This window comes from Macaca nemestrina, chromosome 7 (assembly GCF_043159975.1).
Source record: "Macaca nemestrina isolate mMacNem1 chromosome 7, mMacNem.hap1, whole genome shotgun sequence".
Lineage (NCBI taxonomy): Eukaryota > Metazoa > Chordata > Mammalia > Primates > Cercopithecidae > Macaca > Macaca nemestrina.
Window position 1 is genome coordinate 157453107 of NC_092131.1, and position 24420 is coordinate 157477526.

The following is a 24420-nucleotide window of genomic DNA, read 5'->3' on the forward strand; positions in this document are numbered from 1 at the left end:
GAGGTAACACAAAATTTAAGTCCTCACAATAGTGATTTTATTAAATTAGTTGCTTTATAAAACATTGCAGATGTCATAATTGTTAACATAACAATTTACCAAACTGTAGTTAACTGGTGCAGTTTGCTGAGCATGTTTTATAAAGGAAAGGAAATGCCAAAACCCTGGTAAAGTTGTTCCATTGCAGCCTAAGAGAACAAAGATTTGTTTCTCAGACACTTAAATCAGTCAAATAAAAATGTTTCCCTCCCCCACCTGAAGCACTTCATCAGTAGAAATAGCCTGATAAATAACTAGACAGTCTTTGCACTGAAGAGATTCCACAACATGTAATGCAATAATGGAAAGGTTACCTTCTTTAGCTTCAAAGTTGGAGGGTTTTGGTCATTTTAATTTTATATCAAACTAGTGCTTTTCAGCCGCAGTATCTTCACTCTGAGATAAGCAGTCTTCTTCACAATGTATTTTTAATATCCTCATATTCAATTTTAAGACAAAGCAATTTTAATACTAGGTGCACACCACATGCCCTTGCTGCAAACTGCTTTTCTTGACAAGTTACGAAGTAGTTCAAGGAGGTATGGTTAAGGCTGTATTACTGAATGGTGCTGGTAAATACTACACAGTTTTTTTGTCATGTTGCAACCTTTTGTTTCCAATTTATTTAGTGACTGCTGCTATGAAATCAGATAGCAACAATGACAACATTATTAGGTTTGTTTTGAACTATGATTTAGTAGCAACTTAGGTTCCAATTTTAACCCCTTGGCAGCAAGATCCAAGTTCCCTCATTTGCACATTAGCACCTAAGTGTCAAGGGGTTAAATAACCAGCACAAAATATACTGCACTTCTGATTGTAGCATTTGGCAGAACTGAAAGGAAAGGAAGTTGTGCTACATGTTCAAGGGATTGTGGGCAACATAAAGATGATACCAAGAAAAGATAAAATGTCACATGAAGTCTTCATAGTCTTGTACATATCCTCCATCATAACCACCATAATCTGCCAGATCATCTTTCATGGTGGCTTTTAATCCCCCTCCAGGAACCACACCTTTCTTCTTCTTTTTGGCTTTGCTTTGCTAAAGATGAAAGAGAGTTAATTCATGAAACTTTATGTGCTATGGGCATCTTACCTGGTATAGCAACCCTCACAGACACACAAAAACCTTTGGTCCCAGACACACTAGTTCCGTAAGGGACAACCGAGCCTACATGTTTTGGACCTGAACAGGTCTCTAAAAGGTCTCCCAGAGTCAGTCTCTCCAAAACTTGATCTGGGTCCTTGTTCCTGCTCTGGATACCTAGCCCACCAGCAGGGGTTATAAGTTATTGGTAGAAAGCCTCAACTTCACTGAAGCAAATTTAGAAAAGTGTGAATAAGTACCCCCCAGTTTTAACTCACAAAGCTAACCTTTACTTGACATACTTCTCTTACTTTTATAAATATTCTGCAAAGTGAGTATTATTGTCCCTATTTTAGAAGGGAGAAAACTGAAGCTTAGAAAAGCTGATTTACCTATAGCTATTGAGTGGCAGAGCTAGTATATGAACCCAGTCTATGATTTCAGCAATTTCTATGAACTCAGAAAAGGGGAACATGTCTGGAAACAAAAGGACAGTAATAGCACCCATACTCCTGTTCTAGTCTAACTTAAATGGTATTAGTGAGTTGCTTGACTTTTAAGTAATTAGGACAGGCTCCTATTACATTTGTTGAATGTTAGACCTATAACCCCACTCTAATTTAATACACATTTCCCTACACAGCTTGCTCTTACCTTTTCTTGCTTCTGTTTTTCACTGCAAAGCACAGTCAGTGAATTGGTAATTTTTTTCAAGTCATCAATTTCCACTTAAAAAAAAAAGGGCATACCATTAAATGTGAATTTTTAAGCATTTTGAAAACTTAAAGCTAAATATATACATTCCACATATATCTATATATCCCAAAATGTACATTCCAAAAGTGTTATGAGAAATCCAATTTATTCATTGTTAAACTTCAGTAACTATGAAAGGACCATGAATTTCTTCTTTTTAAACATAAGGTGGCCGGGCACAGTGGCACATGCCTGTAATCCCAACACTTTGGGAGGCCTAGGTGGGTGGATCACTTAAGCCCAGGAATTCGAGACCAGCTTGGGCAACACAGCTAGACCCAGTCTCTTGAAAATAAAATTTATTTATAATGATGACCTGTAATCACCAACACACCACTGTTCAACCAAAGAGAAACTGTCTTTTATAGCTCACAATGCTTCCTACTGTCCTTCCTTAGTCTAAACAAATGGGAGAGGATAACATGCCCTTCCATTAACATACCCCCAGTAATCAGTGAGAACAGACAAATAAACATGGAATGACAAGTATTATTATTTATATTATTTTTTATTTTTTGAGATGGAATCTCACTCTGTTGCCCAGGCTGGAGTGCAGTGGTGCCATCTCAGCTCACTGAAAGCTCCACCTCCTGGGTTCATGCCATTCTCCTGCCTCAGCCTCCCAAGTAGTGGGGACTACAGGCGTCCACCACCACACCCAGCTAATGTTTTATATTTTTAGTAGAGACAGGGTTTCACTGTGTTAGCCAGGATGGTCTCAATCTCCTGACAGGTGATCCGCCTGCCTCGGCCTCCCAAAGTGCTGGGATTACAGGCGTGAGCCACCGCGCCCGGCCTATTTTATTTTATTTTATTTTTTTTTTTTTTGAGACAGAGTCTCGCTCTGTCGCCCAGGCTGGAGTGCAGTGGTGCAATCTCCGCTCACTGCAAGCTCCGCCTCCCGGGTTCACGCCATTCTCCTGCCTCAGCCTCCCGTAGCTGGGACTACAGGCGCCCGCCACCTCGCCCGGCTAGTTTTTTTGTATTTTTTAGTAGAGACAGGGTTTCACCGTGTTAGCCAGGGTGGTCTCGATCTCCTGACCTCGTGATCCGCCCGTCTCGGCCTCCCAAAGTGCTGGGATTACAGGCTTGAGCCACCGCGCCTGGCCCTATTTTATTTTTTTTGAGACAGAGTCTCGCTCTGTCACCAGGTTGGAGTACAGTGGTGTGATCTCGGCTCACTGCAACCTCCACCTTCCGGATTCAAGTATTATCCTGCCTCAACCTCCTGAGTAGCTGGGATTACAGGTGCACACCACCATGCCCAGCTAATTTTTGTATTTTTCTTTTTTTTTAGAAGAGACGGGGTTTTACCATGTTGGCAAGGTTAGTCTCAAACTCCTGACCTCGGGTGATCCACTGGCCTCAGCCTCCCAAAGTGCTGGGATTACAGGCATGAGCCACCGCGCCCGGCCGGAATGACAGTTCTTAAACCTACAATGACAACACCCTATCCCATCATGTCTCCATTTTCTTGCATGGGAATTAGAGTGAGAACAGTGACCATCTCCATGTCCCACCACGAAATGGTCCTGTTCAGTGGACAGCATTATCAGCCTTATAAAAATATGAAGCTGGAAAGAAACACCAGTTTTTAGCTACTAGAAAGTGTTCAGTTTTGGTAAGAGAACACCTCCAAAAACCAGAAAAAAATAGTACATGCAGAATAAAATATCAACTCTGGGCACGTTACCAATCAAATGTAGAGCCCTCAGCATAGTGATATTTCTCAAAGAAAACCCAATCCATTGTAGAGGATTCCTCTTTCTCCATCTTAAAAACTGCAAATAGGCTGGGCGTGGTGGCTCACACCTGTAATCCCAGCACTTTGGGAGACCAAGGTGGGGGGATCACCTGAGGTCAGGAGTTCCAGAGCAGCCAGGCCAACATGGTGAAACCCTGTCTCTACTAAAAATACAAAAAATTAGCCAGGCGTGGTGGCAGGCACCTGTAATCCCAGCTACTCGGGAGGCTGAGTGGAAGAATTGCTTTTTTTTTTTTTTTTTTTGAGATGGACTCTCGCTCATTCCCCCAGGCTGGAGTGCAGTGGTGCGATCTCAGCTCACTGCAAGCTCTGCCTCCCGGGTTCACACCATTCTCCTCCCTCAGCCTCCCAAGTAGCTGGGACCATAGGCACCAGCCACCACGCCCAGCTAGTTTTTTTTTTTTTTTTTCTGTATTGTTAGTAGAGATGAGGTTTCACCGTGTTAGCCAGGATGGTCTTGATCTCCTGACCTCGTGATCCACCCACCTCGGCCTCCCAAAGTGCTGGGATTACAGGTGTGAGTCACTGCGCCAGGCCAGGAGAACTGCTTTAACCCAGGAGGCAGAAGTTGCAGTGAGTCGAGATGGTGCCACTGCATTCCAGCCTGGGCGACAAAGCAAGACTCCATCTCAAAAAAAAAAACTGCAAATACTAGCAAAACCAGTCCCTTCCATACATTCCTGCTTCACCACCCATGGCTGTCACTCCCATTCACCCTGCCCTGAAATGTATGACTCCTGTCAAGGTGTGGCACCACAACCACGGACCCAGAGAATAGGTGCCAGCCCTGTCATGCAACTTGCACCTTGTCTAATTCTGCTGTGTAAAAACCAGTGGCCAAAGTCTCACCCAACCCAAATCCTACAGGGCCAGAGACCTTTTTCCCTCAAAAGATACTTCCCAGCCCCTCTCAAGTGATAATCAGATAAAAAGAATGGGCCAGTGTTTTACTAGCTGCTTTGCTGACAAGCCCAGGTATCTCTTAAGGAAGCCATTGTAAAACAAGAAGTCCTCCTACAAACAAAAAGATCCAGCACTCAAATTCACTGTGTATCTGCAGCCCAACATTCACAAGGTAATTGCTAAAACAGCAAATCATAAGTCTGTATTATAGTATCCTTGAAAATAAAAAATAACCTTCAACCTCCTGAAGATAACATCCTACTAAAAATCTACCCAGAGGGGCTAGAGATTAGAATTACTTACATGAAATACACACATCTCGAACTAAGACTTCCAAAAAACTGGCATAATATAGTGATTTTTCATATTGTGTAATTTTATCTTTTAGTAACTTTCCAAACTCTGTAAAGTCATCTCTTGAAGATGGGTTCATAGCATCTATTCCATAAACTGTATTATTAACACCTGCAGGAGAAAAGAAGCACTGAAAAGTATCAGGAGGTTAGGATTTTTAAAACTGAAACCTTACAAGCCAATCAGCTATGTGAATAACCCTGTTGTTTCATTCTAAAGCAGAGGCTCTGAACCTGAAGCCACTGGAGTCATTGGATAGAATGGCTGGAGCGGGACAGGGCGGGGTGGGGGTTGGGGGCAGGGGGGCTACGAACTTAAATCAGAAAAACAGTCACATCTTTATTAACCCGTAATTCAGCATTTCCTTCCGTTTCAATTGACTGGCAACAAATCACAGTGGTATTAGCAAAACTTGACTTACCAGGAGAGATTACACACACTCTCCTGACATTACAGATATCTTACAATATTAATATTGTTCAGTCATCATTACTCTCAAATGACATTATTAGACCTGCCACTATACCTTATTTAATGCATCAATAAGGAAGCACATAATTCTGTATCACAAATTGTCATTTTAGTATTTTGACATCTATTTCTATATAACAGGTTTTCTTTATAATTAAGTATTTTATTCATTTAAAAACAATGTATCAAGGCCAGACACAGTGGCTCACACCTGTAATCCCAGCGCTTTGTTTGGGAGGCCTAAGAGGGAGGATCGCTTGAGGCCAGGAGTTTGAGACCAGCCTGGGCAACACAGCAAGACTTCATCTCTACAAAAAGAAATTGTTTTAATTAGCCAGGTGTGGCCAGATGTAGTGGCTCACACCTGTAATCCAAACACTTCGGGAGGCCAAGGCAGGTGGATCACCTGAGGTCAGGAGTCCGAGAGACAAGCCTGGCCAACACGGTGAAACCCCGTCTCTACTAAAAATACAAAAATTAGCCAGGCATGGTGGTGGCATGTGTCTGTAATCCCAGCTACTTGGGAGGCTGAGGCACGAGAATCACTTGAACCCAGGAGGCAGAGGTTGCAATGAGCCGAGACTGCACCACTGCCTTCCAGCGTGGGTGACACAGTGAGACTCTGTCTCAAAAAAATAAATAAAATTAGCCAGGTGTGGTGATATTCACCTGTAGCCTTCACTACCTGGGAGGCTGAGGTGGGAAGATTGTTTAAGCCCAGGAGTTAGAGGCTGCAGTGAGCTATGGTCATGCCACTGCACTCCAGACTGGATGACTGAGCAAGACCCTTTCTCTAAAAATAAAACAACATATTACATTACAAAAGGGATACTCTGTTCTTGTACAAGAACACTCCCACAGTAAAGTGGGGAGAGATGGAACAAAAAGAGTAAGAAACAAAGATGGATCCTGTGAAAGTATTTGTCTAACTCCAGAAGCTAAAAAGGGGTAAACATGTTATATCCCAATAGAAGAAATATGGCCTGGGCTGCGCATGGTGGCTCCTGCCTGTAATCCCAACACTTTAGGAGGCCAAAGCGGGCAGATCACTTGAGCTCAGGAGTTCAACAACAGCCTGGGCAGCATGGTGAAACCCTCTATCTACAAAAAAATACCCAAAAAAAAAAAAATTACCCAGGCGTGGTGGCATACACCTGTAGTCCCAGCTACTTGGGAGCCTTAGGTGGGAGAATGGCTTGAGCTCAGAGGCAGAGATCATACCACTGTGCTCTAGCCTGGGTGACAGAGCCAGACCCTGTTAGAAAAAAAAAAAAAATCTGGCCCACATGAGTTTTAGACTAAGATAAGTATGCTTCTGTATCCTCCATGTCAAGTATGTTAGTTATTAACAATATCACATGTGGTATTTTAGTATGAGAAACACAACAGTAAAATCCTATTAACAATGACTGTATGAATGCATGTTTTTTACCTTTTAGTCTGTAACAGGTGTCCCATGCTAGGCTTTATGCACACTTCATAAACCTGCCTCTTTAATAAACACATGGGCAGCTTTTACCATCCTAGGAAGACACATAATAACAGCCAAGAACCCTCTATAATTAGACGAGTGCAGTTAAGACCTGCCAAGCATACAATGGTGCACGGAGCATTCACAGCAACTCCCGGTATTTGTACAGATCCACTAGCAGATAAGGTCACACTTCGCCATGAAAAGGAAAACAATCACTACAGTCAGCCTTTTGATCTGTTTAGAGTAGAGAAAGCATGAAGGTGGGGGAGACGTATCAGAATAACTAGAGCTTTCCTTCTTGGCTATAAATTGCAATGATTTAACTGTTTCAACATGATCTTCTACTCTGAAAAGTACTCAACAGGTAATGACAAACTTGGTTAAATGAAGTGAAGGCTTTGACTATTTCTCTAGCCATGTCTCTTACTCTGGAACACTCTGAATGTAACTATTTATAGGATGCTGCACTTTTATCTCATGCACTAACCACAGCTGCAGACACCACACACAGAAATGGAGGCCCTCTAAAGACAGGGCATGGTAAGGGCAAAGAAGGATTGCAGAAGGAAATGACACTGAGCACAAGAAGGCACAGAAAAAGCTGCATGCTTCACCTGGAGCAACATCCTACTGTCTAAGTCTTAAGACAGCAGGACAGCCCTACAGTCCATTTCAAAGCTACAGACCTCACATTTCATGCAAATTTCATCCAGCTGATAAAAATATTCTACGCAGCAGTGTACTTCATTTGAGTCTACTCCTTTTTGCCCTTCTTGCATTGCTATAAATGACTTATCTTAATAATCTTTTACTCAAAACAATCATTCAAAAATCTGAAAATGTAATGAAATCTCAAATATACACAGAGATTAAAAACTGCTTTCTAATATCTACATTAGCCAGTATCATGTTTCTTTTAAGAAAAGGAGATGTTTTCTGAACTTTCTGGGGTCTTCACCTGTAACAGTTTAATACTGTATTGCAATCATACTCCTGTCTTACCAAAAGTTTCCTTTGCTAATTCGAGGTCTGACTCTTCCTGTAATTTCTTTAGCCGAAGTTTATCTGCTAATTGTTCTTCTGGTGTTAGCACTTTAGGTTCTTCAGGTTCTTCTAACTAAAATGAGACAAAAGTTTTTAAAAAGCACTGGGATTATGATGCACCCAGTACCTTTCTGTATTGTATGAATTCTTAAGCATATATAATTATAAATAAAAGTGAACACTGGTAATTACTGTTTCAGGCATTCCTCTAAACACTTTAGTGTTTTTTTTTTTTTTTTTTTTTTTTTTAAAGACAGAGCCTCACTCTGCCACCAAGGCTGGAGTGCAGTGGTGCGATCTTGGCTCACTGCAACTTCTGCCTCCTGGGTTCAAATGATTATTGTGCCTCAGCCTCCCAAGTAGCTGGGATTACAGGCGTGCGCCACCACATCTAGCTAATTTTTGTAGTTTTAGTAGTGACACGGTTTCACCATGTTGGCCAGGCCGATCTTGAACTCCTGACCTCAAGTGATCCGCCCGCCTCAGCCTCCCAAAGTGTTGGGATTACAGGTATGAGCCACTGTGCCCAGTCCACTTTAGATATTCTTAACCCAATTTTAAAGATAAACAATGGAGGCACAGAGAAACAACCTGCCCACAATAATAGAAGGTAACACGGCTGGTAATGTGACAGATTTGTACCCAGGAAGACTGGGATTACTTCTATAGCCTTTTTTAAAAATAAGAAATTGAGACTGTGGAAAAGGTAAAAATATTACTTTCATACACTGCTACTAAAACTATATTGGAACAACCTTTCTAGGGCAACTTGGTAATATGTATCAAGTCTTAAATAATACTTTTACATGCTTTAATCAAGCATTCTACTTCTAGGTATTTACCTCAAGAAATAAGATGCACACAAATATATAAGCCCAAGAATGTACATTAGAGTATTATTCATAATTTCAAATAAATTTACAGACAACCTAAATGTCCAACAGAATGGTTCAAAACATTTCCCCTTTTCATCATATTGTATAATTATAAAAGTATCATTATAACAAATTTTAAAGATATAATAGTAGATGTCATTTGTTTCCCAAACCCACTTCTCTGAGATGACAGCTGACAGCTTAGTGTGTATCTATCTTCTCTTTATACTAGGATATAATTTTTCTTTTTTTTGAGATGGAGTCTCACTCTGTCGCCCAGGATGGAGATGGAGTCTCGCTCTGTCACCCTCACTCTGTCGCCCAGGCACAATCTCCACTCACTGCAAGCTCCGCCTCCAGGGTTCACGCCATTCTCCTGCCTCAGCCTCCCAGGTAGCTGGGACGACAGGCGCCTGCCACCAGACCCAGCTAATTTTTTGTATTTTTTAGTAGAGACGGGGTTTCACCATGTTAGCCAGGATGGTCTTGATCTCCTGACCTTGTGATCTGCCCACCTCGGCCTCTCAAAGTGCTGGGATTCCAGGCATGAGCCACTGTGCCCGGCCGTTTTCTTTTTTTTTTTTTGAGTCAGGGTCTTGCTCTGTCACCTAGGCTGGAGTGTAGTGGTGCAATCATGGCTCACTGCAGCCTCAACTTCCTGGGCTCAAGTGATTCTCCTACCTTAGCTTCCCAAGCAGCTGATACTACAGGCATGTACCACCATGCCCAGCTCATTTTTCTACTTTTTGTAGAGACGGGGTCTCCCTATGTTGTCCAGGCTGGTCTCAAATCCATGGACTCAAGCAATAGTCCCACCTCAGCCTCCCAAAGCGTTGCAATTACAGGAGTGAGCAAACCACCCTGGGCTGTTTTAATTTTTGAACCATGTAAATGTGTTCTCAAATAGAAAATAGGCCAGGCACAGTGGTTCACACCTATAATCCTAGCACTTTGGGAGGCCAAGGCGGGTTGATCACCTGAGGTCAGGAGTTCGAGACCAACCTGGCCAACATGGTGAAATGCCATCTCCACTGATAATACAAAAGTTAGCTGGGTGTGGTGGCACACGCCTGTAGTCCCAGCTACTCTGGAGGCTGAGGCAGGAGAATCACTTGAACCCAGGAGGAGGTTGAAGTGAGCTGAGATCACACCATTGCACTCCAGCCTGGGTGATAAGAGTGAAACTCCATCTCCAAAAAAAAAAAAAAAAGAAATAGAAAATAGGCTGGGTGTGGTGGCTTATGCCTGTAATCCCAGCACTTTGAGAAGCCGAAGCAGGCAGATCACTTGAGGTCAGGAGTTTCAGACCAGCCCAGCCAATGTGGCAAAACCCCATTTCTACTAAAAATACGAAGATTAGCCAGGCATGATTGCGTGTGCCTATAATTCCAACCTGGGATGCTGAGGAATGAGAATTGCTTGAACCTGGGAGATGGAGGCTGCAGTGAGCCAAAATCACACCACTGCATTCCAGCAGCCTAGGTGACGGAGTAAGACTCTGTCTAAAAAACAATAACAAAAAAACCACACAAATATTTCTGATCCTGTGCCAAATAATCAAAAACAAATACATTTATATAGCTACATGACACAGAAATGAACAATTTTTGTATTTTGTTCAATATATACACTGCAAATAAAAACTAATCCTGGCCAGGCACAGTGGCTCACGCCTGAAAGCGCAGCACTTTGGGAGGCCGAGGCAGACAGACCACAAGGTCAGGAGATTGAGACCATCCTGGCCAACATGGTGAAACCCCATCTCTATCAAAATACAAAAAATTAGCTGGCCGTGGTTCCTGTAGTCCCAGCTACTCAGGACGCTGAGGCAGGGGAATGGCGTGAACCCGGGAGGCAGAGAGGTTGCGCTGAGCCGAGACTGAGCCACTGCACTCCAGCCTGGTGACAAAGCAAGACTCCATCTCAAAAAAAAAAAATCTAATCCTGTTGACTAGAATGAACTACAGGCACTGGCAGAAATCACTGACTGTAGTCACTGCACTATCATGACTGTTCCTGAATGTTTGTGAAAACTTAAAAGACACTCATATATAAAACTGGGTTCTGTTTTTGCAAAAACCATAAATCAATTTGTTTTGGATTTTACCTACCTTATGGTATCCACTTACAGTCTTTACAGAGCCCTTCAAATTGCTAGGTAATATTTGCAGCCTGTTAGAAACTATACCACTACCGATGTGAGAATTCTGTATTTTAGAAAACAAACGGTACTTACCCTCTTTTTAATTTCTTCTTGCCTTTTCTTCTGTTGCCGTTCTTTCTCTTTTATCTTTTCTGCTATTTTTTTCTTTTCTGAAATTTTTACCTCTAAAAGTAAAAATAAGTTTTATTCACAGTTATACTATTTTCCATTTATTGATGAGACAGACATGATACTTGTATACTGTTAAGAGACCAAACCTTTCCCAGCTTCAAACAGTGATTTTTCTCACAAATAATGGGAAACTTCTGGGACGACTCCTTCTCCTCTCTAACGTGACCCCTAAGATCCAAATATCTCTTCATATTTCCCCACCGTCCTATAGGCAGGGCTTAGATCATTCAACTATAATTAATGCCAAAACCTCTACCCTTTCCTCCTAACAATACCTAGCACTCACACAGAAATACAGCAGGTATCTAATCTGATTATATTTTGAGGAGATACAGAAAAGTTGCAGGGAAAACAGAATAAAGTGGGAATGGAAGGACACTTGGTTTCTAAATACCAAAATCTCCCATTTTGTGAGCATTCTGTCATTTGTCTTAATACAAGTCACAAATGCTCAGCAAGACATAAAAACAAAAATGGAGGTACCCCAGTGGCTCACCTGGTTTTACTTCTGCTTCCTCTTTTTTTTCATCATCATCGTCATCCCAGTTATCCTAAAGAAAAAGACTTCCATTAATAATTCTTGCTTTTCTGTGTGAACCTTATTATCAACTTGACTAACTCCAGAGAAATAAGTTGGTTGGTATTTTTTGGTACTGCATTAACTTTTTAAATTAATGTAGGGAGAACTGACATCTTATAATGCTGAGCTGCCCTAACCAAGAATAACAGCTGTCTTTCCATTTGATCAAGTACATTTTTGTATCTTTCAGAAGTGTTTTAAAGTGGTTTCCCTATTAGAGACTCTGCACATTTCTCTTTAGATTTATTCCTAAGTATCATCTTGCATGTTGCTATTGTAAATAGGGTATTTTCCTATTATGTCCTCTAAGTGGCTATTATTTGTGTATAAAAACATATTGGCAAGACCCGGTCTCTACAAAAAAAAAAAATATTAAAAAATTAGCTGGGTGTGGTGGCACGTGCCTGTAGTCTCAGCTACTTGAGAGGCTAATGTGGGAACATCACTTGAGCCCAGGAGCGTAAGGCTGCAGTGAGTTATGACAGTGCCACTGCACTCTAGCCTGGGCAACTCACTATCATAAAGACCCTGTCTCAAAATAAATAAACAAAAATAACTACTGGCTTTTTTATATGTTAATATCCTGCTACCTTACTGAATTCATTTATCTCTTAAGTTAGATTTATCATTGCTTCTCTAGGGTTTTCCAGGTATGCTGCCTTATCTGGAAACAAAAGATAGCTCTACTTCTTTACCAATCCTTAGGCCCTCACAATTGATTTATCTAATTGGGCCAGCTAAACCTCTAGTACAATGTTTGACAGCAGCAGAGGTAATGGGCATTCTTGCTTTCTGGATGGAATGTTCTGTTGTTTCCCCATGAAGTGCTATGCATCCCAACAAATTTGTGCAGTAAAATTTACCAGACTTTTTTTTTGTTTTTTTTTTTTTTTGAGACGGAGTTTCGCTCTTCTTGCCCAGGCTGGAGTACAATGGTGCAATCTCGGCTCACTGCAACCTCCACCTCCCACATTCAAGCGATTCTCCTGCCTCAGCCTCCCCAGTAGCTGCGATTACAAGCATGTACCACCACGCCTGGCTCATTTTTGTATTTTTAGTAGAAAGAGTTTGTTTTTTCTTTTGTTTTTTTTTTTTTGAGATGGAGTCTTGTTCTATTGCCCAGGCTGGCTGGAGTACAGTGACGCGATCTCAGCTCACTGCAACCTCCGCCTCCTGGGTTCAAGTGATTCTCCTGCCTCAGCCTCCTGAGTAGCTGGGATTACCAGCGCACGCAACTATGCCTGGCTAATTTTGTATTTTTAGTAGAGACAGGATTTCACCATGTTGGTCACGCTGGTCTCGATCTCATGATCCGCCCGCCTCGACCTCCCAAAGTTCTGGAATTACAGGCGTGAGCCACCACACCTAGTCCCAGATTTTTATTCCATTGCCTCTGGATGGATTTCAAGTCACTTAGAAAGTCTTTTCTTTGTTTTGTTTTGTTTTTGAGATGGAGTTTTGCTCGTTGCCCAGGCTGGAGTGCAATGGCGTGATCGTGGCTCACTGCAACTGCTGCCTATTGGGTTCAACCAATTCTCCTGCCTCCGCCTCCCAAGTAGCTGGGATTACAGGCATGCACTACCACGCCCAGCTAACTTTGTATTTTTAGTAGAGACGGGGTTTGTCCATGTTGGTCAGGCTGGTCTCAAACTCCCAACCTCAGGTGATCCGCCCGCCTCAGCCTCCCAAAGTGCTGGGATTACAGGCATGAGCCATTTCGCCCAGCCATAAAGTCTTTTCTTACACCTAAGAATTCACCCACAATTTTTTCTAGAATGTGTAGGGTTTCGTTGTTTTTTTATTTAGATCTCTGATCTATTTGGAGTTTTTGTCTTGTGTATGACGTGCGACACGAATCTAGTTGTATTTTTTTCCAAAAGGGCTACCCAGTTGTCACTGCATCATTTATTAAAAAACCTTTAATAAATAATGATTTTCTCCCTGGGCTATGGTTTGAATGTGTCCTCTAAGTTCATGTGATGAAAACTGAATCTCCAATCCAACAGTGTTGAGAAGTAGGGTCTTTCAGAAATCATTAGAGGCAAAGCCCTCATGAATGGATTATTAATACCTTTATCTTAGGAGTAGATACCTGATAAAAGGATGAGTTCTGCAATCCTTTGTGCTCTTTTGCCCTTCTGCCACAGGATAATAGCACAAGAAGGCACTCACCAGATGCCAGCACCTTGATACTGGACTTCTCAGCCTCCATAACCATACGAAATAAATCTGTTTATAAAATACCCCGTCTATTGCATTCTATTGCAGCAAAAAAATTTTTAAGATACCCTGTGACTTACCATATACTAAATGTTCATATATACTTGGTCTACTTCCGGGCTTTTGATCCTATCCCACTAATCTACTGTCTCTCCATACACCAGTACCATACTGGGGGTTTTTTTGTTTTGCTTTTTGAGACGGAGTTTCGCTCTCGTTGCCCAGGAGTAACCCAGGAGTGGGAGGCTGCAGTGAGTTGAGATTGCACCATTGCACTCCAGCCCAGGTCCAGTGCAAGACTCTGAAAAAAAGGAGTCAAGGCCGGCACATGCCTGTAATCTCAATACTTTGGGAGGCCAAGGTGGGCAGATCACCTGAGGTTGGTAGTTCAAGACCAGTCTGACCAATATGGAGAAACCCCATCTCTACTAAAAGTACAAAATTTGCTGGGTGTGGTGGCACATGCCAGTAATTTCAGCTACTCGGGAGGCTGAGGCAGGAGAATCACTTGAACCTGGCAGGCAGAGGTTGTGGTGAGCCGAGATCGCACCATTGCATTCCAGCCTGGGCAACAAGAGCAAAACTCCGTCTCAAAAAAAAAAAAGTCAAGAGCTGATCAAGCCTTCATGGATTCCACTCTAACTCAGGGCACTTTAAAATAGATCTAGCCAGGTGCAGCAGCTCAGACCTGTAATCCCAGCACTTTGGGAGGCCAAGGCAGGCAGATCACTTGAGACCAGGAGTTCTGAGACCAGCCTGGCCAACATGATGAAACCCCATTTCTACTAAAAAATACAAAAATTAGGTGGGTGTGGTGGCGCACGCCCATAATCCTAGCCACTCAGGATGCTGAGGAACAAGAATCATTTGAACTCAGGAGGCAGAAGTTGCAGTGAGCCAGGATCGAGCCACTGTACTCCAGTCTGGGCAAGAGAGACTGTCTTAAAAAAAAGATCTACACTGTCTTTTCTATGCCTAACTCAATCACTGAGCTAAATATAAACCAATTATCAAACACAATTTTCTAAAAGCTTCACAGAACTTAGAAGGCTCAAGTTTAATAGGGACAGACAGAGCCCTATGATTAAAGATGGTTTTAATCATAGGTAGCCTGGCCATTGTCTCAGCAACCACCAGGCACACTATGATATGCCATTTGAAGCTGAGCGGCAAGATGGCAAATGCAAGGCAAGAGGCCCTGACGCTACTAAAGAAGCAAAGGCTGACTAATATGACTAATATGCCACACTATGACACCAAGCTTCTGGTTTCATAACACAAAGGGTCACAAATTTGTATCAGCCTGGAATATAAACTAACCAAGCCTTGATTCTTAATAAAAATCTCTAAGTCCACTAAATAAATTAAAAATTCAATATCATGATTAAGGCTGTCATACGGTCTGCAAGCATAATGAAAGGAACTTTGTATAAAAAAGTAAATGTATTTTTATATTCACCTTACTTCAGCAATTTAACCCACAGCTCGCAGTTTTAACAGATTGAGAGCAAACCAGCTAGTCATTATTTGAATAACTATGATACTAGAGTTAGAAATTAGAGATCAAATGTTTGTATTTCGCCATTAGTTTGCTAAGTGCTTATATTAATACATCAAAGTACAAAAGGAACCAAAGAGCTAAAAATAGAGGTGAATTACTAGGCATTTTTTGTTGTTTAAATCTTCTCAGAACCCAGGAAGGCTGGATCTGTGAGTGATATGCGGCAGTGCTTCAGTTCATTTGCTTACTTCCAGAAGGTGCATATTTACAACCCTTCTGAGCAACAGGTGTAGTAACAAGGTTAATTCTCATAACAGTCCTGTAAGGAAGGTCGTGTTATCCCCCCATTTTACAGAAAAGGAAACCGAGGCCCAGACACAGCCATCCCACAATCTCAGTGAAAAACTAAGGGACCTGCTCTGAATGGACCAAAGTTATTTAAAGTGTCATAGTACAAAGTTACACTTAGAAGAATAAGTTCTGGTATTCTATTACACAGTAAGGTGACTATAGCTAATAACAATGTTGTATATTTCAAGATAGCTCCATGAGAAAATTTTGAATGTTAACACCACAAAGAAATGATAAATGGGCCAGGTGCGGTGGCTCACGCCTGTAATCCCAGCACTTTGGGAGGCCGAGGCAGGCGGATCACAAGGTCAGGAGATCGAGACCATCCTGGCGAACACGGTGAAATCCTGTTTCTACTAAAAATACAAAAAATTAGCCGGGCGTGGTGGCGGGCGCCTGTAGTCCCAGCTACTCGGGAGGCTGAGGCAGAAGAATGGCGTGAACCCGGGAGGCAGACGTCCAGCCTGGGCGACAGAGACAGACTTTGTCTCAAAAAAAAAAAAGAAAAGAAATAAGAAATGATAAATGTTTAAAATGATGAAATAGTAATTACAATGTATACATGCATTGAAACATCACAATATACCCCATAAATATGTACATTATGTGTCAAATTGTAAAAACAATTTTTAAAAAGTTTTAAATAACAACATTTGATTGATCTTTTTATTAAAAATAAAAAAATGATTTACTTTTTTAAAAAGCATGTTTTAAACACTTGCCTACAAAGTTCGTGGTTCGGTGGAGTTCAGTTCACTGTAATAAAACAGCTTACAACCCATCTTTAGAGTAACATGCTGAGATTCGTCCTTTAAATGTATACATGTAAACAGCTTCGTTTAAGGCTTTTTAAAACACAGTGTTAAGGAAAGTCTTTAAAAAGTATGTTTTAAACACTTGCTTAGAAAATTCAGTCTGGTAAACAATTTAATTCACTGGAATAAAGCAGCTCACAATGCAAAATAATAATAAAAATAGTATCATAGTAAATATGACTTCTTCCCTGAGTCCTGAGGTATAAAATAACTAACCTGGAACTAAGTCCCTCTCCTGGAAACTGGGAATCTCCTTAAAGGGAAGGATTATGACACATATTAAGATATGCCCAGCTGGAGGTATACTGGTTACCAACCTTCTCACTTAAATTGCTTGTAGTGGTTCTTTACCGATCTTTTTTTTTTTTTTTTTTTTGGAGACGGAGTCTCACTCTGTCGCCAGGCTGGAGTGGACAATCTTGGTTCACCGCAACTGCAACTGCAACCTCCACCTCCTGGATTCAAGCGATTCTCCTGCCTCAGCCTCCCAAGTAGTTGGTACTACAGGTATGCACCATCACACCCAGCTAATTTTTGTGCTTGTAGTAGAGACGGGGTTTCACCATGTTGGCCAGGATGGTCTTGATCTCTTGACCTCGTGATCTGCCCACCTCAGCCTCCCAGAGTGCTGGGATTACAGGCGTGAGCCACCGTGCCTGGCCCCTCCCAACTTTTTTTTTTTTTTTTTTTTTTTTTTTGAGACGGAGTTTCACTCTTGTTGCCCAGGCTGGAGTACAATGGCACGATCTCGGCTCATTGCAACCTCACCGCCTCTTGGGTTTAAGCGATTCTCCTGCCTCAGCCGGGATTACAGGTATGCGCCACCACAAACCGGCTAATTTTTTACTATTAGTAGAGACAGGGTTTCTCCATGTTGGTCAGGCTGGTCTTGAACTCCCGACCTCAGGTGATCCACCCACCTCAGCCCCCCAAAGTGTTGGGATTACAGGCGTGAGCCACCACACCCGGCCAGTTTTCTACTAATTTTAAGAAACTGGGCCAGACGTGCTGGCTCACGCCTGTAATCCCAACATTTTGGAAGGTCAAGGCGGCTGGAATATCTGAGGTCAGGGGTTCAAGACCAGCCTGGCCAACATGGCAAACCCTCGTTTCTACTAAAAATACAAAAAAAATTAGCAGGGCATGGTGGTGTGCACCTGTGGTCCCAACTACTTGGGAGGCTGAGGCCCAAGAATCAGTTGAACCCAGAAGGCAGAGGTTGCAGTGAGCCGAGATCACGCCACTGCACTCCAGCCTGGGTAACAGAGAAAGCCTCCACCTAAAACAAAAAGAAAAAAAAGACAAAAGAAAAAAACTGGTCTGCAAGCCTCTGGTACTAAGAGGTCAAGAAAGAAGAAGTATGGCTGAAAATAGGGAGCTCCATCTCAATACCCCCAAGGTAAACAAACAAACTCAACATAGGAGCATTTTTGTATAATGTTGATGCTCCTCAGTTACCCTTTCCAGAAAAACATCACCCCCAGCCCACCCATATTACAGCTCCCTCAGCACATTCACACCAACTGTATGTCCACCTCTATCCCTGTCCCTAGTTTCTCCCATCAAAGCATAAATCTTACCCCAGACACACATCAATGCAGACATAATGAAGCTACCTTGACATTCTCTACTCCATCACAGAATGGATTTTAGTAGCAAAAGAAGTGGTTCTGGCCAGGAGTGGTGACTCATGCCTGTAATCCCAGCACTTTGGGAGGCCAAGGCAGGCGGGCCACAAGGTCAAGAGATCGAGACCAAGCTGGCCAACATGGTGAAATCCCGTCTCTACTAAAAATACAAAAATTAGCTGGGTGTGGTGGCATGTACCTGTAGTCCCAGCCACTTGGGAGGCTGACGCAGAAGAATCGCTTGAACCAGGGAGGCAGAGGTTGCAGTGAAGCGAGATCACTTCACTGCACTCCAGCCTGGAGACAAGAGTGAGACTCTGTCTCAAAAAAAAAAAAAAAGCTGGGTGCAGTGGCTCACACCTGTAATCCCTGTAATCCCAGCACTTTGGGAGGCTGAGGCGGGTGGATCACCTGAGGTCAGGAGTTCGACACCAGCCTAAACAACATGGAGAAACCCCATCTCTACTAAAAATACAAAATTAGCTGGGCGTGGTGGTGCATGCCTGTAATCCCAGACACTCGGGAGGCTGAGAATCTCCTGAGGCAGGAGAATCGCTTGAACTCGGGAGGCGAAGGTTGCGGTAAGCTGAGGTCGCGCCATTGTACTCCAGCCTAGGCAACAAGAGCAAAACCCCGTCTCAAAAAAAAAGAAAGAAGTGGTTCTATCAACATGTCCCAAGAAGAGCCATGACATCTGTTCCTCAATTCATAAAAGGAACCTTGACTGTCACTCTCTCCCCAAAGTGCTTACAAGTGTGCCCTGAAGTTACTACCAAACTAGCACTAAGCCCCTAAAGAAAGGAGCATAGTAAGTGTCAGCAAAAGAGACTGGTCACACTTCCAAACAGATGTAATTATAAAAGCAAAAGGCCAGGTAGCTTTCCCCAGGAAATTAGAGTTTTTGTTTCCATCGTTATAAAATTAAGTGCCTGAAAAGTAGATTTAAGGTAGAATGTTCACCATGCTGCTTCAAACAATATGCCCAATTTTCTGTAAACACTCGGAGTCTGTAAATTCCAGCAGCAAATTCAGATAAAATGCAAAAAGGGTTCCTAGAGAAACAGCTAAAATTAACTTAAAATATGGAGCAAGTCTACAACTCACTTCAAAGAGCCCTAAATGGTTATTTGATTCAAGAGACTACCTATGAACATCCAATTAAATCCCTTACCCAATTATTTTTGGCAGCCAATTAATCTTTCAACTATAATATCCAATTTATCTTCAAAAGAATCACCCAGGCTGCTCTCCTAAAATGGCTAGCTTCTTAGAATAGGGCCTGTTTATAAACTACTTGCTTATCTATACTCTTGCCCTGCAGATACACACCCATCATTTAGGCCATTTCTATGAAAGAGATGGCTGCTTTTTAACTTTAAAATCTGCTTCCTAATTGAACACATTATTAGAAGCAAAGCAGAAAACTTTAAATCTTGCTTTCTTTTTATTTTTAACAATGTGGCCAGTAGTTAGCTGGTTCTGTCTTCATAATATAAAACTACATTATGTCACATGCAATGAGAACACATTTAGGGCTGAAAATGCTTTCCAACTTAAGCAAGATATATTTATAGATTGTCAAATAGAAGTAGCTTCAAATGAGCAATAAAACTCTTTGCCCTATAGCAACAGCCTAGGAACTAACATATACTCCTTCTCCTTTTTTCTTTAAATAATTTGGTTTAGGTAAAACATAATCTCTTGCTGGAAAGAAAAAAAGGCTTTAATTGGTGTTCTGTAAGCTGTGCAGTTCTACTCTGAGAGAACTCAGAACTGTGCAACGAGATCTTGGCAAGTGTAGACTTCCAGCAAACTTTCAGTTTTTTAAAAGCCAAAATGTTCTTCCACCATCTCGGAATTATCCTGGGTGTCTAAAAGCCAAGGTGCCTGCCTTAGTAAATTCTACTTCATTTAATTCAATTCATTAAGCTTTTAACATACTACAATGGATCAGCACTGAGCTGAGTTCCATCTCAATGCCTACCTGTCTCATATTCAGGACAGTTATCAATCTACTTTCAATTCCTGGCTAAGCAATATCAAGACACTGAACACTAAACAAGCGGTTTATTCACAATGATCCATCATGACGAGAAAATATTTTTCAATAACAAACATGCTTCCTAATTCAAAACTTGCTAGTTTATAAGAGTGGCAGGGTATGAAACGATAAGATTGAGATTTTCTTGAAAATAATCTGGTTGGAAGAAGAAAGTGGGGATATAGAGGAAACAAGAGGGGTCACTGGCTTATTAAATGTTTCTCTCTACTGAGTGTTTGGAATTTTTCATAAGTTACACATACACATACACACACTGTCTTCAAAATACCCATTTACTGGCAAAATGCCCACCTTCTGGGTATTCCCCAGTAATTTCACATTTCTGTAAAATACAGATCCTATTCTTTAGAAGTTGTTTCCAACCCTTGGAAAATGTCCTTATCTCGTAGATTCAAACTATTTATTGGAATAGGATCCTAACAGAGGGTGAACGAGTAGGATGAGACAGGCTCAACTAAGTCTGTTCTTTAGGATCACTCTCTCTTTTAATGTATTGGGGTCTTGCTATTTTGCCCAGGCTGGCTTCAAACTCCTAGGCTCAAGCAATCCTCTTGCCTCAGCCTCTTCAGGATCTTTTAAAAGAAATGCTGTATGATTAGAGGCAAATGCCTGAGATGGCTGAACAGCTAGAAGTTTCTGCAAACTCTGCACCCTTTGAATAAATCTAGCTTCTAAACTGTTCTACTGAAATGCTAGGAGACTAGTAAAATGGAGTACAAGTTATGTTGTCCTTGCTTCCAGTAGGTACTCACTGCCTTCTCAGTCAACACATCCTACACATCATACCAGCAATGGGGAAGGAGTCATATATGCCAAGTGAACAATTCTTCCCACTGCCTCTGCACAACTATCAGGATAGGAAAAAAGGTAAATAAAGCCAGGGTGATGGGAAAGTATGCTCCCAAGTTCTCATCTTTTTAACTGGGGAAAAGCACAGCCTTTTCTCTCCATATATATTAATAGTTGTACAGTTTAACCTAAGTCCACTTCTGCCACTGCCAGATAGCTATTTGAAAAGTCAAGGACAGCAAAATACTAAGTCTACTAAATGATAGTAAAGTGCTGGAGCAAATTATAATAACAAAGACATCAGTTTTCCTTTCATTTCCCAGAACATTACAAATGACATTAAACCTGTATTTTTAAAGGTTAAGTACTAGATGCTGACATAAACAGAAGACCTCACGGAAACTAAGCCTTGTCTCCAACCCCTCACAAAAAGTACAGAAACATAAGAATTCAGAAATTTGGTGATATGGCTGAGCCTGCTGGCTCACGCCCACAATCCCAGCATTTTAGGAGGATAGATCACTTGAGCCCAAGAGTTCAAGACCAGCCTGGGCAACATGGCAAAACCCCATCTCTACCAAAAACACAAAACTCAGCCAGTCTCATAACTCCATCTCAAAATAAATAGGCCAGATGCAGTGGCTCACACCTGTAATCCCAGCACTCTGGGAGGCTGAGGCGGGAAGATCACTTTGACCTCAGGAGTTCGAGACCAGCCTAGGTAACATGGCGAAACCCTGTCTCTACAAAAAAATATGTATATATAAATTAGCTGGGCACAGTGGTGCACACCTGTAATCCCACCTACTAGGGGGCTGAGGCTGGAGAATCACTTGAACCAGGGAGGCAGAGGTTGCAGAGATCGTGCCACAGCATTCCAGCCTGGGAGACCTGGTGAGACCTTGTCTCAAAAAATTAGATGGAGAGATTAAATTGTTTTAAGTTAAAAAAAAAAAAAAAAACTTAGCACTAAAAGAGCAACTGGACAAGATAATCGTTGTCATCCCTTACAACTTGTAAATATCCAAAACTTGTTCCAAGTGATCAGAATTACATTCATCAGAGGCCGGGCGCGGTGGCTCACGCCTATAATCCCAACACTTTGGGAGGCCTAGGCGGGTGAATTACCTGAGGTCAGGAGTTTGAGACCAGCCTGACCAACATGGAGCGAAACTCCATCTCAAAAAAAAAAATTATATTCATCAGGATCGATACCATTTAGATCCCTTAATCCCAGGGAAGTTATTCCATGACATCAGTCTACACTATCCATTAAAACTTCATTTTCTGCAACTTCTTTCCTAATATCTCTAATCTTTTCTCTGCATTTGTTAACTTATTCCCAAATTTCGTAACAGATGTCTTAACTGCCACTTCCTATATGCATGGAAAAAAATGAAAGGACCAATATGAACCCAAGGCTCAAAACTGAAAATCTGCTACAATGTAGGGGGATAACTAACATCTTGTAATGAGGCTGGTAACACAATCTAGTCCCATGTTTCTACAACATGTAAATAAAGCTTCCAAGTGTCTTCAAATAATCAGTCGATTTATTAACTTCAATGTGTGCAAAGCTCACAACATTCTTAAACCTCAGGCTGTCAATAAATTGGATATCCACACATCCAACCTCATCGGACTGGGGAGAAAAGAGAAAAACTCAAAACAACATCCCTATTAAGTTCATAGTGATTATCTAGCTTAAACTTTTCAGCCCAGGCAGAAGGATTTGTAGGGTTCTCCATTTTGTGCTTATAAGTTAGGAGAAAAAAATTCACTAAATTAGGCAAAACTACAGAAAAAAATCATTTTCCATTTCACACAAAACTTTATCTGCACAAATATAACAAGATTTTGAGAACTTTGTTAATAAGAGTCTTAACATTTTGGATTTGAGACTTCTGTAACTACCGTAAAAAAAAAAAACACGTAGAAGTAAATGTCACCTAAAAGCTGTATAATGAACCCTTCGGAGTTTTCAAAATCAAACGACTGAGGTAAAAATGATTATCTACAAGGCATAGACAAAAAACCAACAACAACAACAAAACACCACAGGCCCGTAATCTACTACAACCACCAAATCTTCAATATTTCCTTAGGTGTCGTATGTGTGTAGTTGAGTAACTGACATCTCTCCATTCCTCAGGTCACGGTGTGAACTACCTGGGTTTCTGTCCACTAACTGTGGGCGATCTCAGTGTTCAGTTCATCCTTTTTACCACAGGGTGGGGGAAGGGAAAGCCAAAAGTTATTTCGCTTTACTGTTTCTACCTGTCTCGTGTGGGAAAAAAAAAAAGGTTGAAATTCAACAACAATATTTCACTCATCTAAACCCTCGAACAAACTGTATAAGTAGAGTTACTTGTACAGTAACTCATAAGTGAGTTACTGGCCCTGGGCTGACCTGAGCTCGAAAAGGCATGCGACTTCTTTCAAGACCTTCCATATGGATAAGCTGCAAGGCTCAATTCCCAACTTCCCGGTCTCATTCCTGCGAGAGGCTCCGGACCGCGAAGCTTGCACGTGGGCCGACCCGGCCGATGCTGTCACCTTTCGTCGCCAGCCAGCGGGTGGGATCCAGGCCAGAGAGCAGACCCTCAACCGGAGAGGGGGTACGGGAGGCCACGCTGCCAGTCTTCGGCCCACATGGCCGGCAGGCGGAGGGGAAGAGAGCACCACCAGGCCCTAGGCTCACGCCTGGACCCACGGCCCGCAGGCCCCGGCAGCGCCCCAGGGCCCAGCGTCGGCCGGCAACCAGCCAGCCCGCTCCCGCGCTGCCCGTCACCCTAGCCCGCACCCACCTTGACGTCCTCGTCCTCGTCCTCGCCTTCCCAGCGGTCCCCGCCGGCAGTGCCGCCGCCCCCCACCTTCCGCACTGGGTCTTCCACGGAGAACGCGTCCGCGTCTACGGAAGAGAGCGAGCCGCGTTAGTGCCTGCCATGGCGTGAGGCCGGCGCCGGCCCGGGCCCTACGCCAGCAACTTCTCCTCACCCCAGGAGTCCGAGTCCCCTGCCGCCGCCGCCGCCGCCGCCATCTCGAGCCGGGTGTGAGTGTGTGTGAGGGGAAGAGCTAGCGAGGAGCTAGCACGGCGGAGGTGAGTCACTGGGTTTGCTCTCGTTGACCGGCGCGGAGCAGGATGGGACCGTGGCTGACTGTGCGCAGAGTCGAGGCCACGCCCCTTCAGACGGCGGCGGCGACGCGCGCGGGCAAGAAGTGGGCGGGGACCGCGGTCGGTGGCGCTGAGGAGCGGATGGAGGGGCGGAGGGAGGGGCGGAGGGGGCGCGGAGGGGGCGCGGAGGGGGCGCGGAGGGGGCGCGGAGGGGGCGCGGAGGGGGCGCGGAGGGGGCGCGGAGGGGGCGCGG

General features: G+C 42.8%; 1 protein-coding gene across 2 annotated transcripts; it reads right to left on the reverse strand.

The window, feature by feature from the left end:
• Positions 1–14: 14 nt before the first annotated feature.
• LOC105491224 (eukaryotic translation initiation factor 3 subunit J) lies at positions 15–24211 on the reverse strand. Of its 2 annotated transcripts, XM_011757424.2 has the most exons (8): positions 24050–24211; positions 23860–23963; positions 11603–11657; positions 11008–11099; positions 7855–7969; positions 4857–5018; positions 1784–1857; positions 15–1084 (listed from the first exon to the last, which is right to left on the reverse strand). In XM_011757424.2, the coding sequence occupies exons 1-8, from the start codon at positions 24090–24092 to the stop codon at positions 953–955; spliced, it is 777 nt and encodes a 258-aa protein (XP_011755726.1). In that variant the 5' UTR covers positions 24093–24211; the 3' UTR covers positions 15–952. The 2 variants fall into 2 exon arrangements, with proteins under 2 accessions (XP_011755726.1, XP_070923036.1); XM_071066935.1 differs by lacking the exons at positions 23860–23963; positions 24050–24211 and adding an exon at positions 23463–23775.
• Between the last annotated feature and the right edge of the window lie 209 nt (positions 24212–24420).

Excerpts from the sequence above, each read along its gene's own strand:
- LOC105491224 (XM_011757424.2), bottom strand. The coding sequence starts at position 24,092 with ATGGCGGCGGCGGCGGCGGCGGCAGGGGACTCGGACTCCTGGG. Across the intron at positions 7,970-11,007 it reads AAGAAGAAATTAAAAAGAGG|TTAGAAGAACCTGAAGAACC; the intron begins GTAAGTACCGTT and ends GTCTCATTTTAG. Across the intron at positions 5,019-7,854 it reads ATTAGCAAAGGAAACTTTTG|GTGTTAATAATACAGTTTAT; the intron begins GTAAGACAGGAG and ends TTTCTCCTGCAG.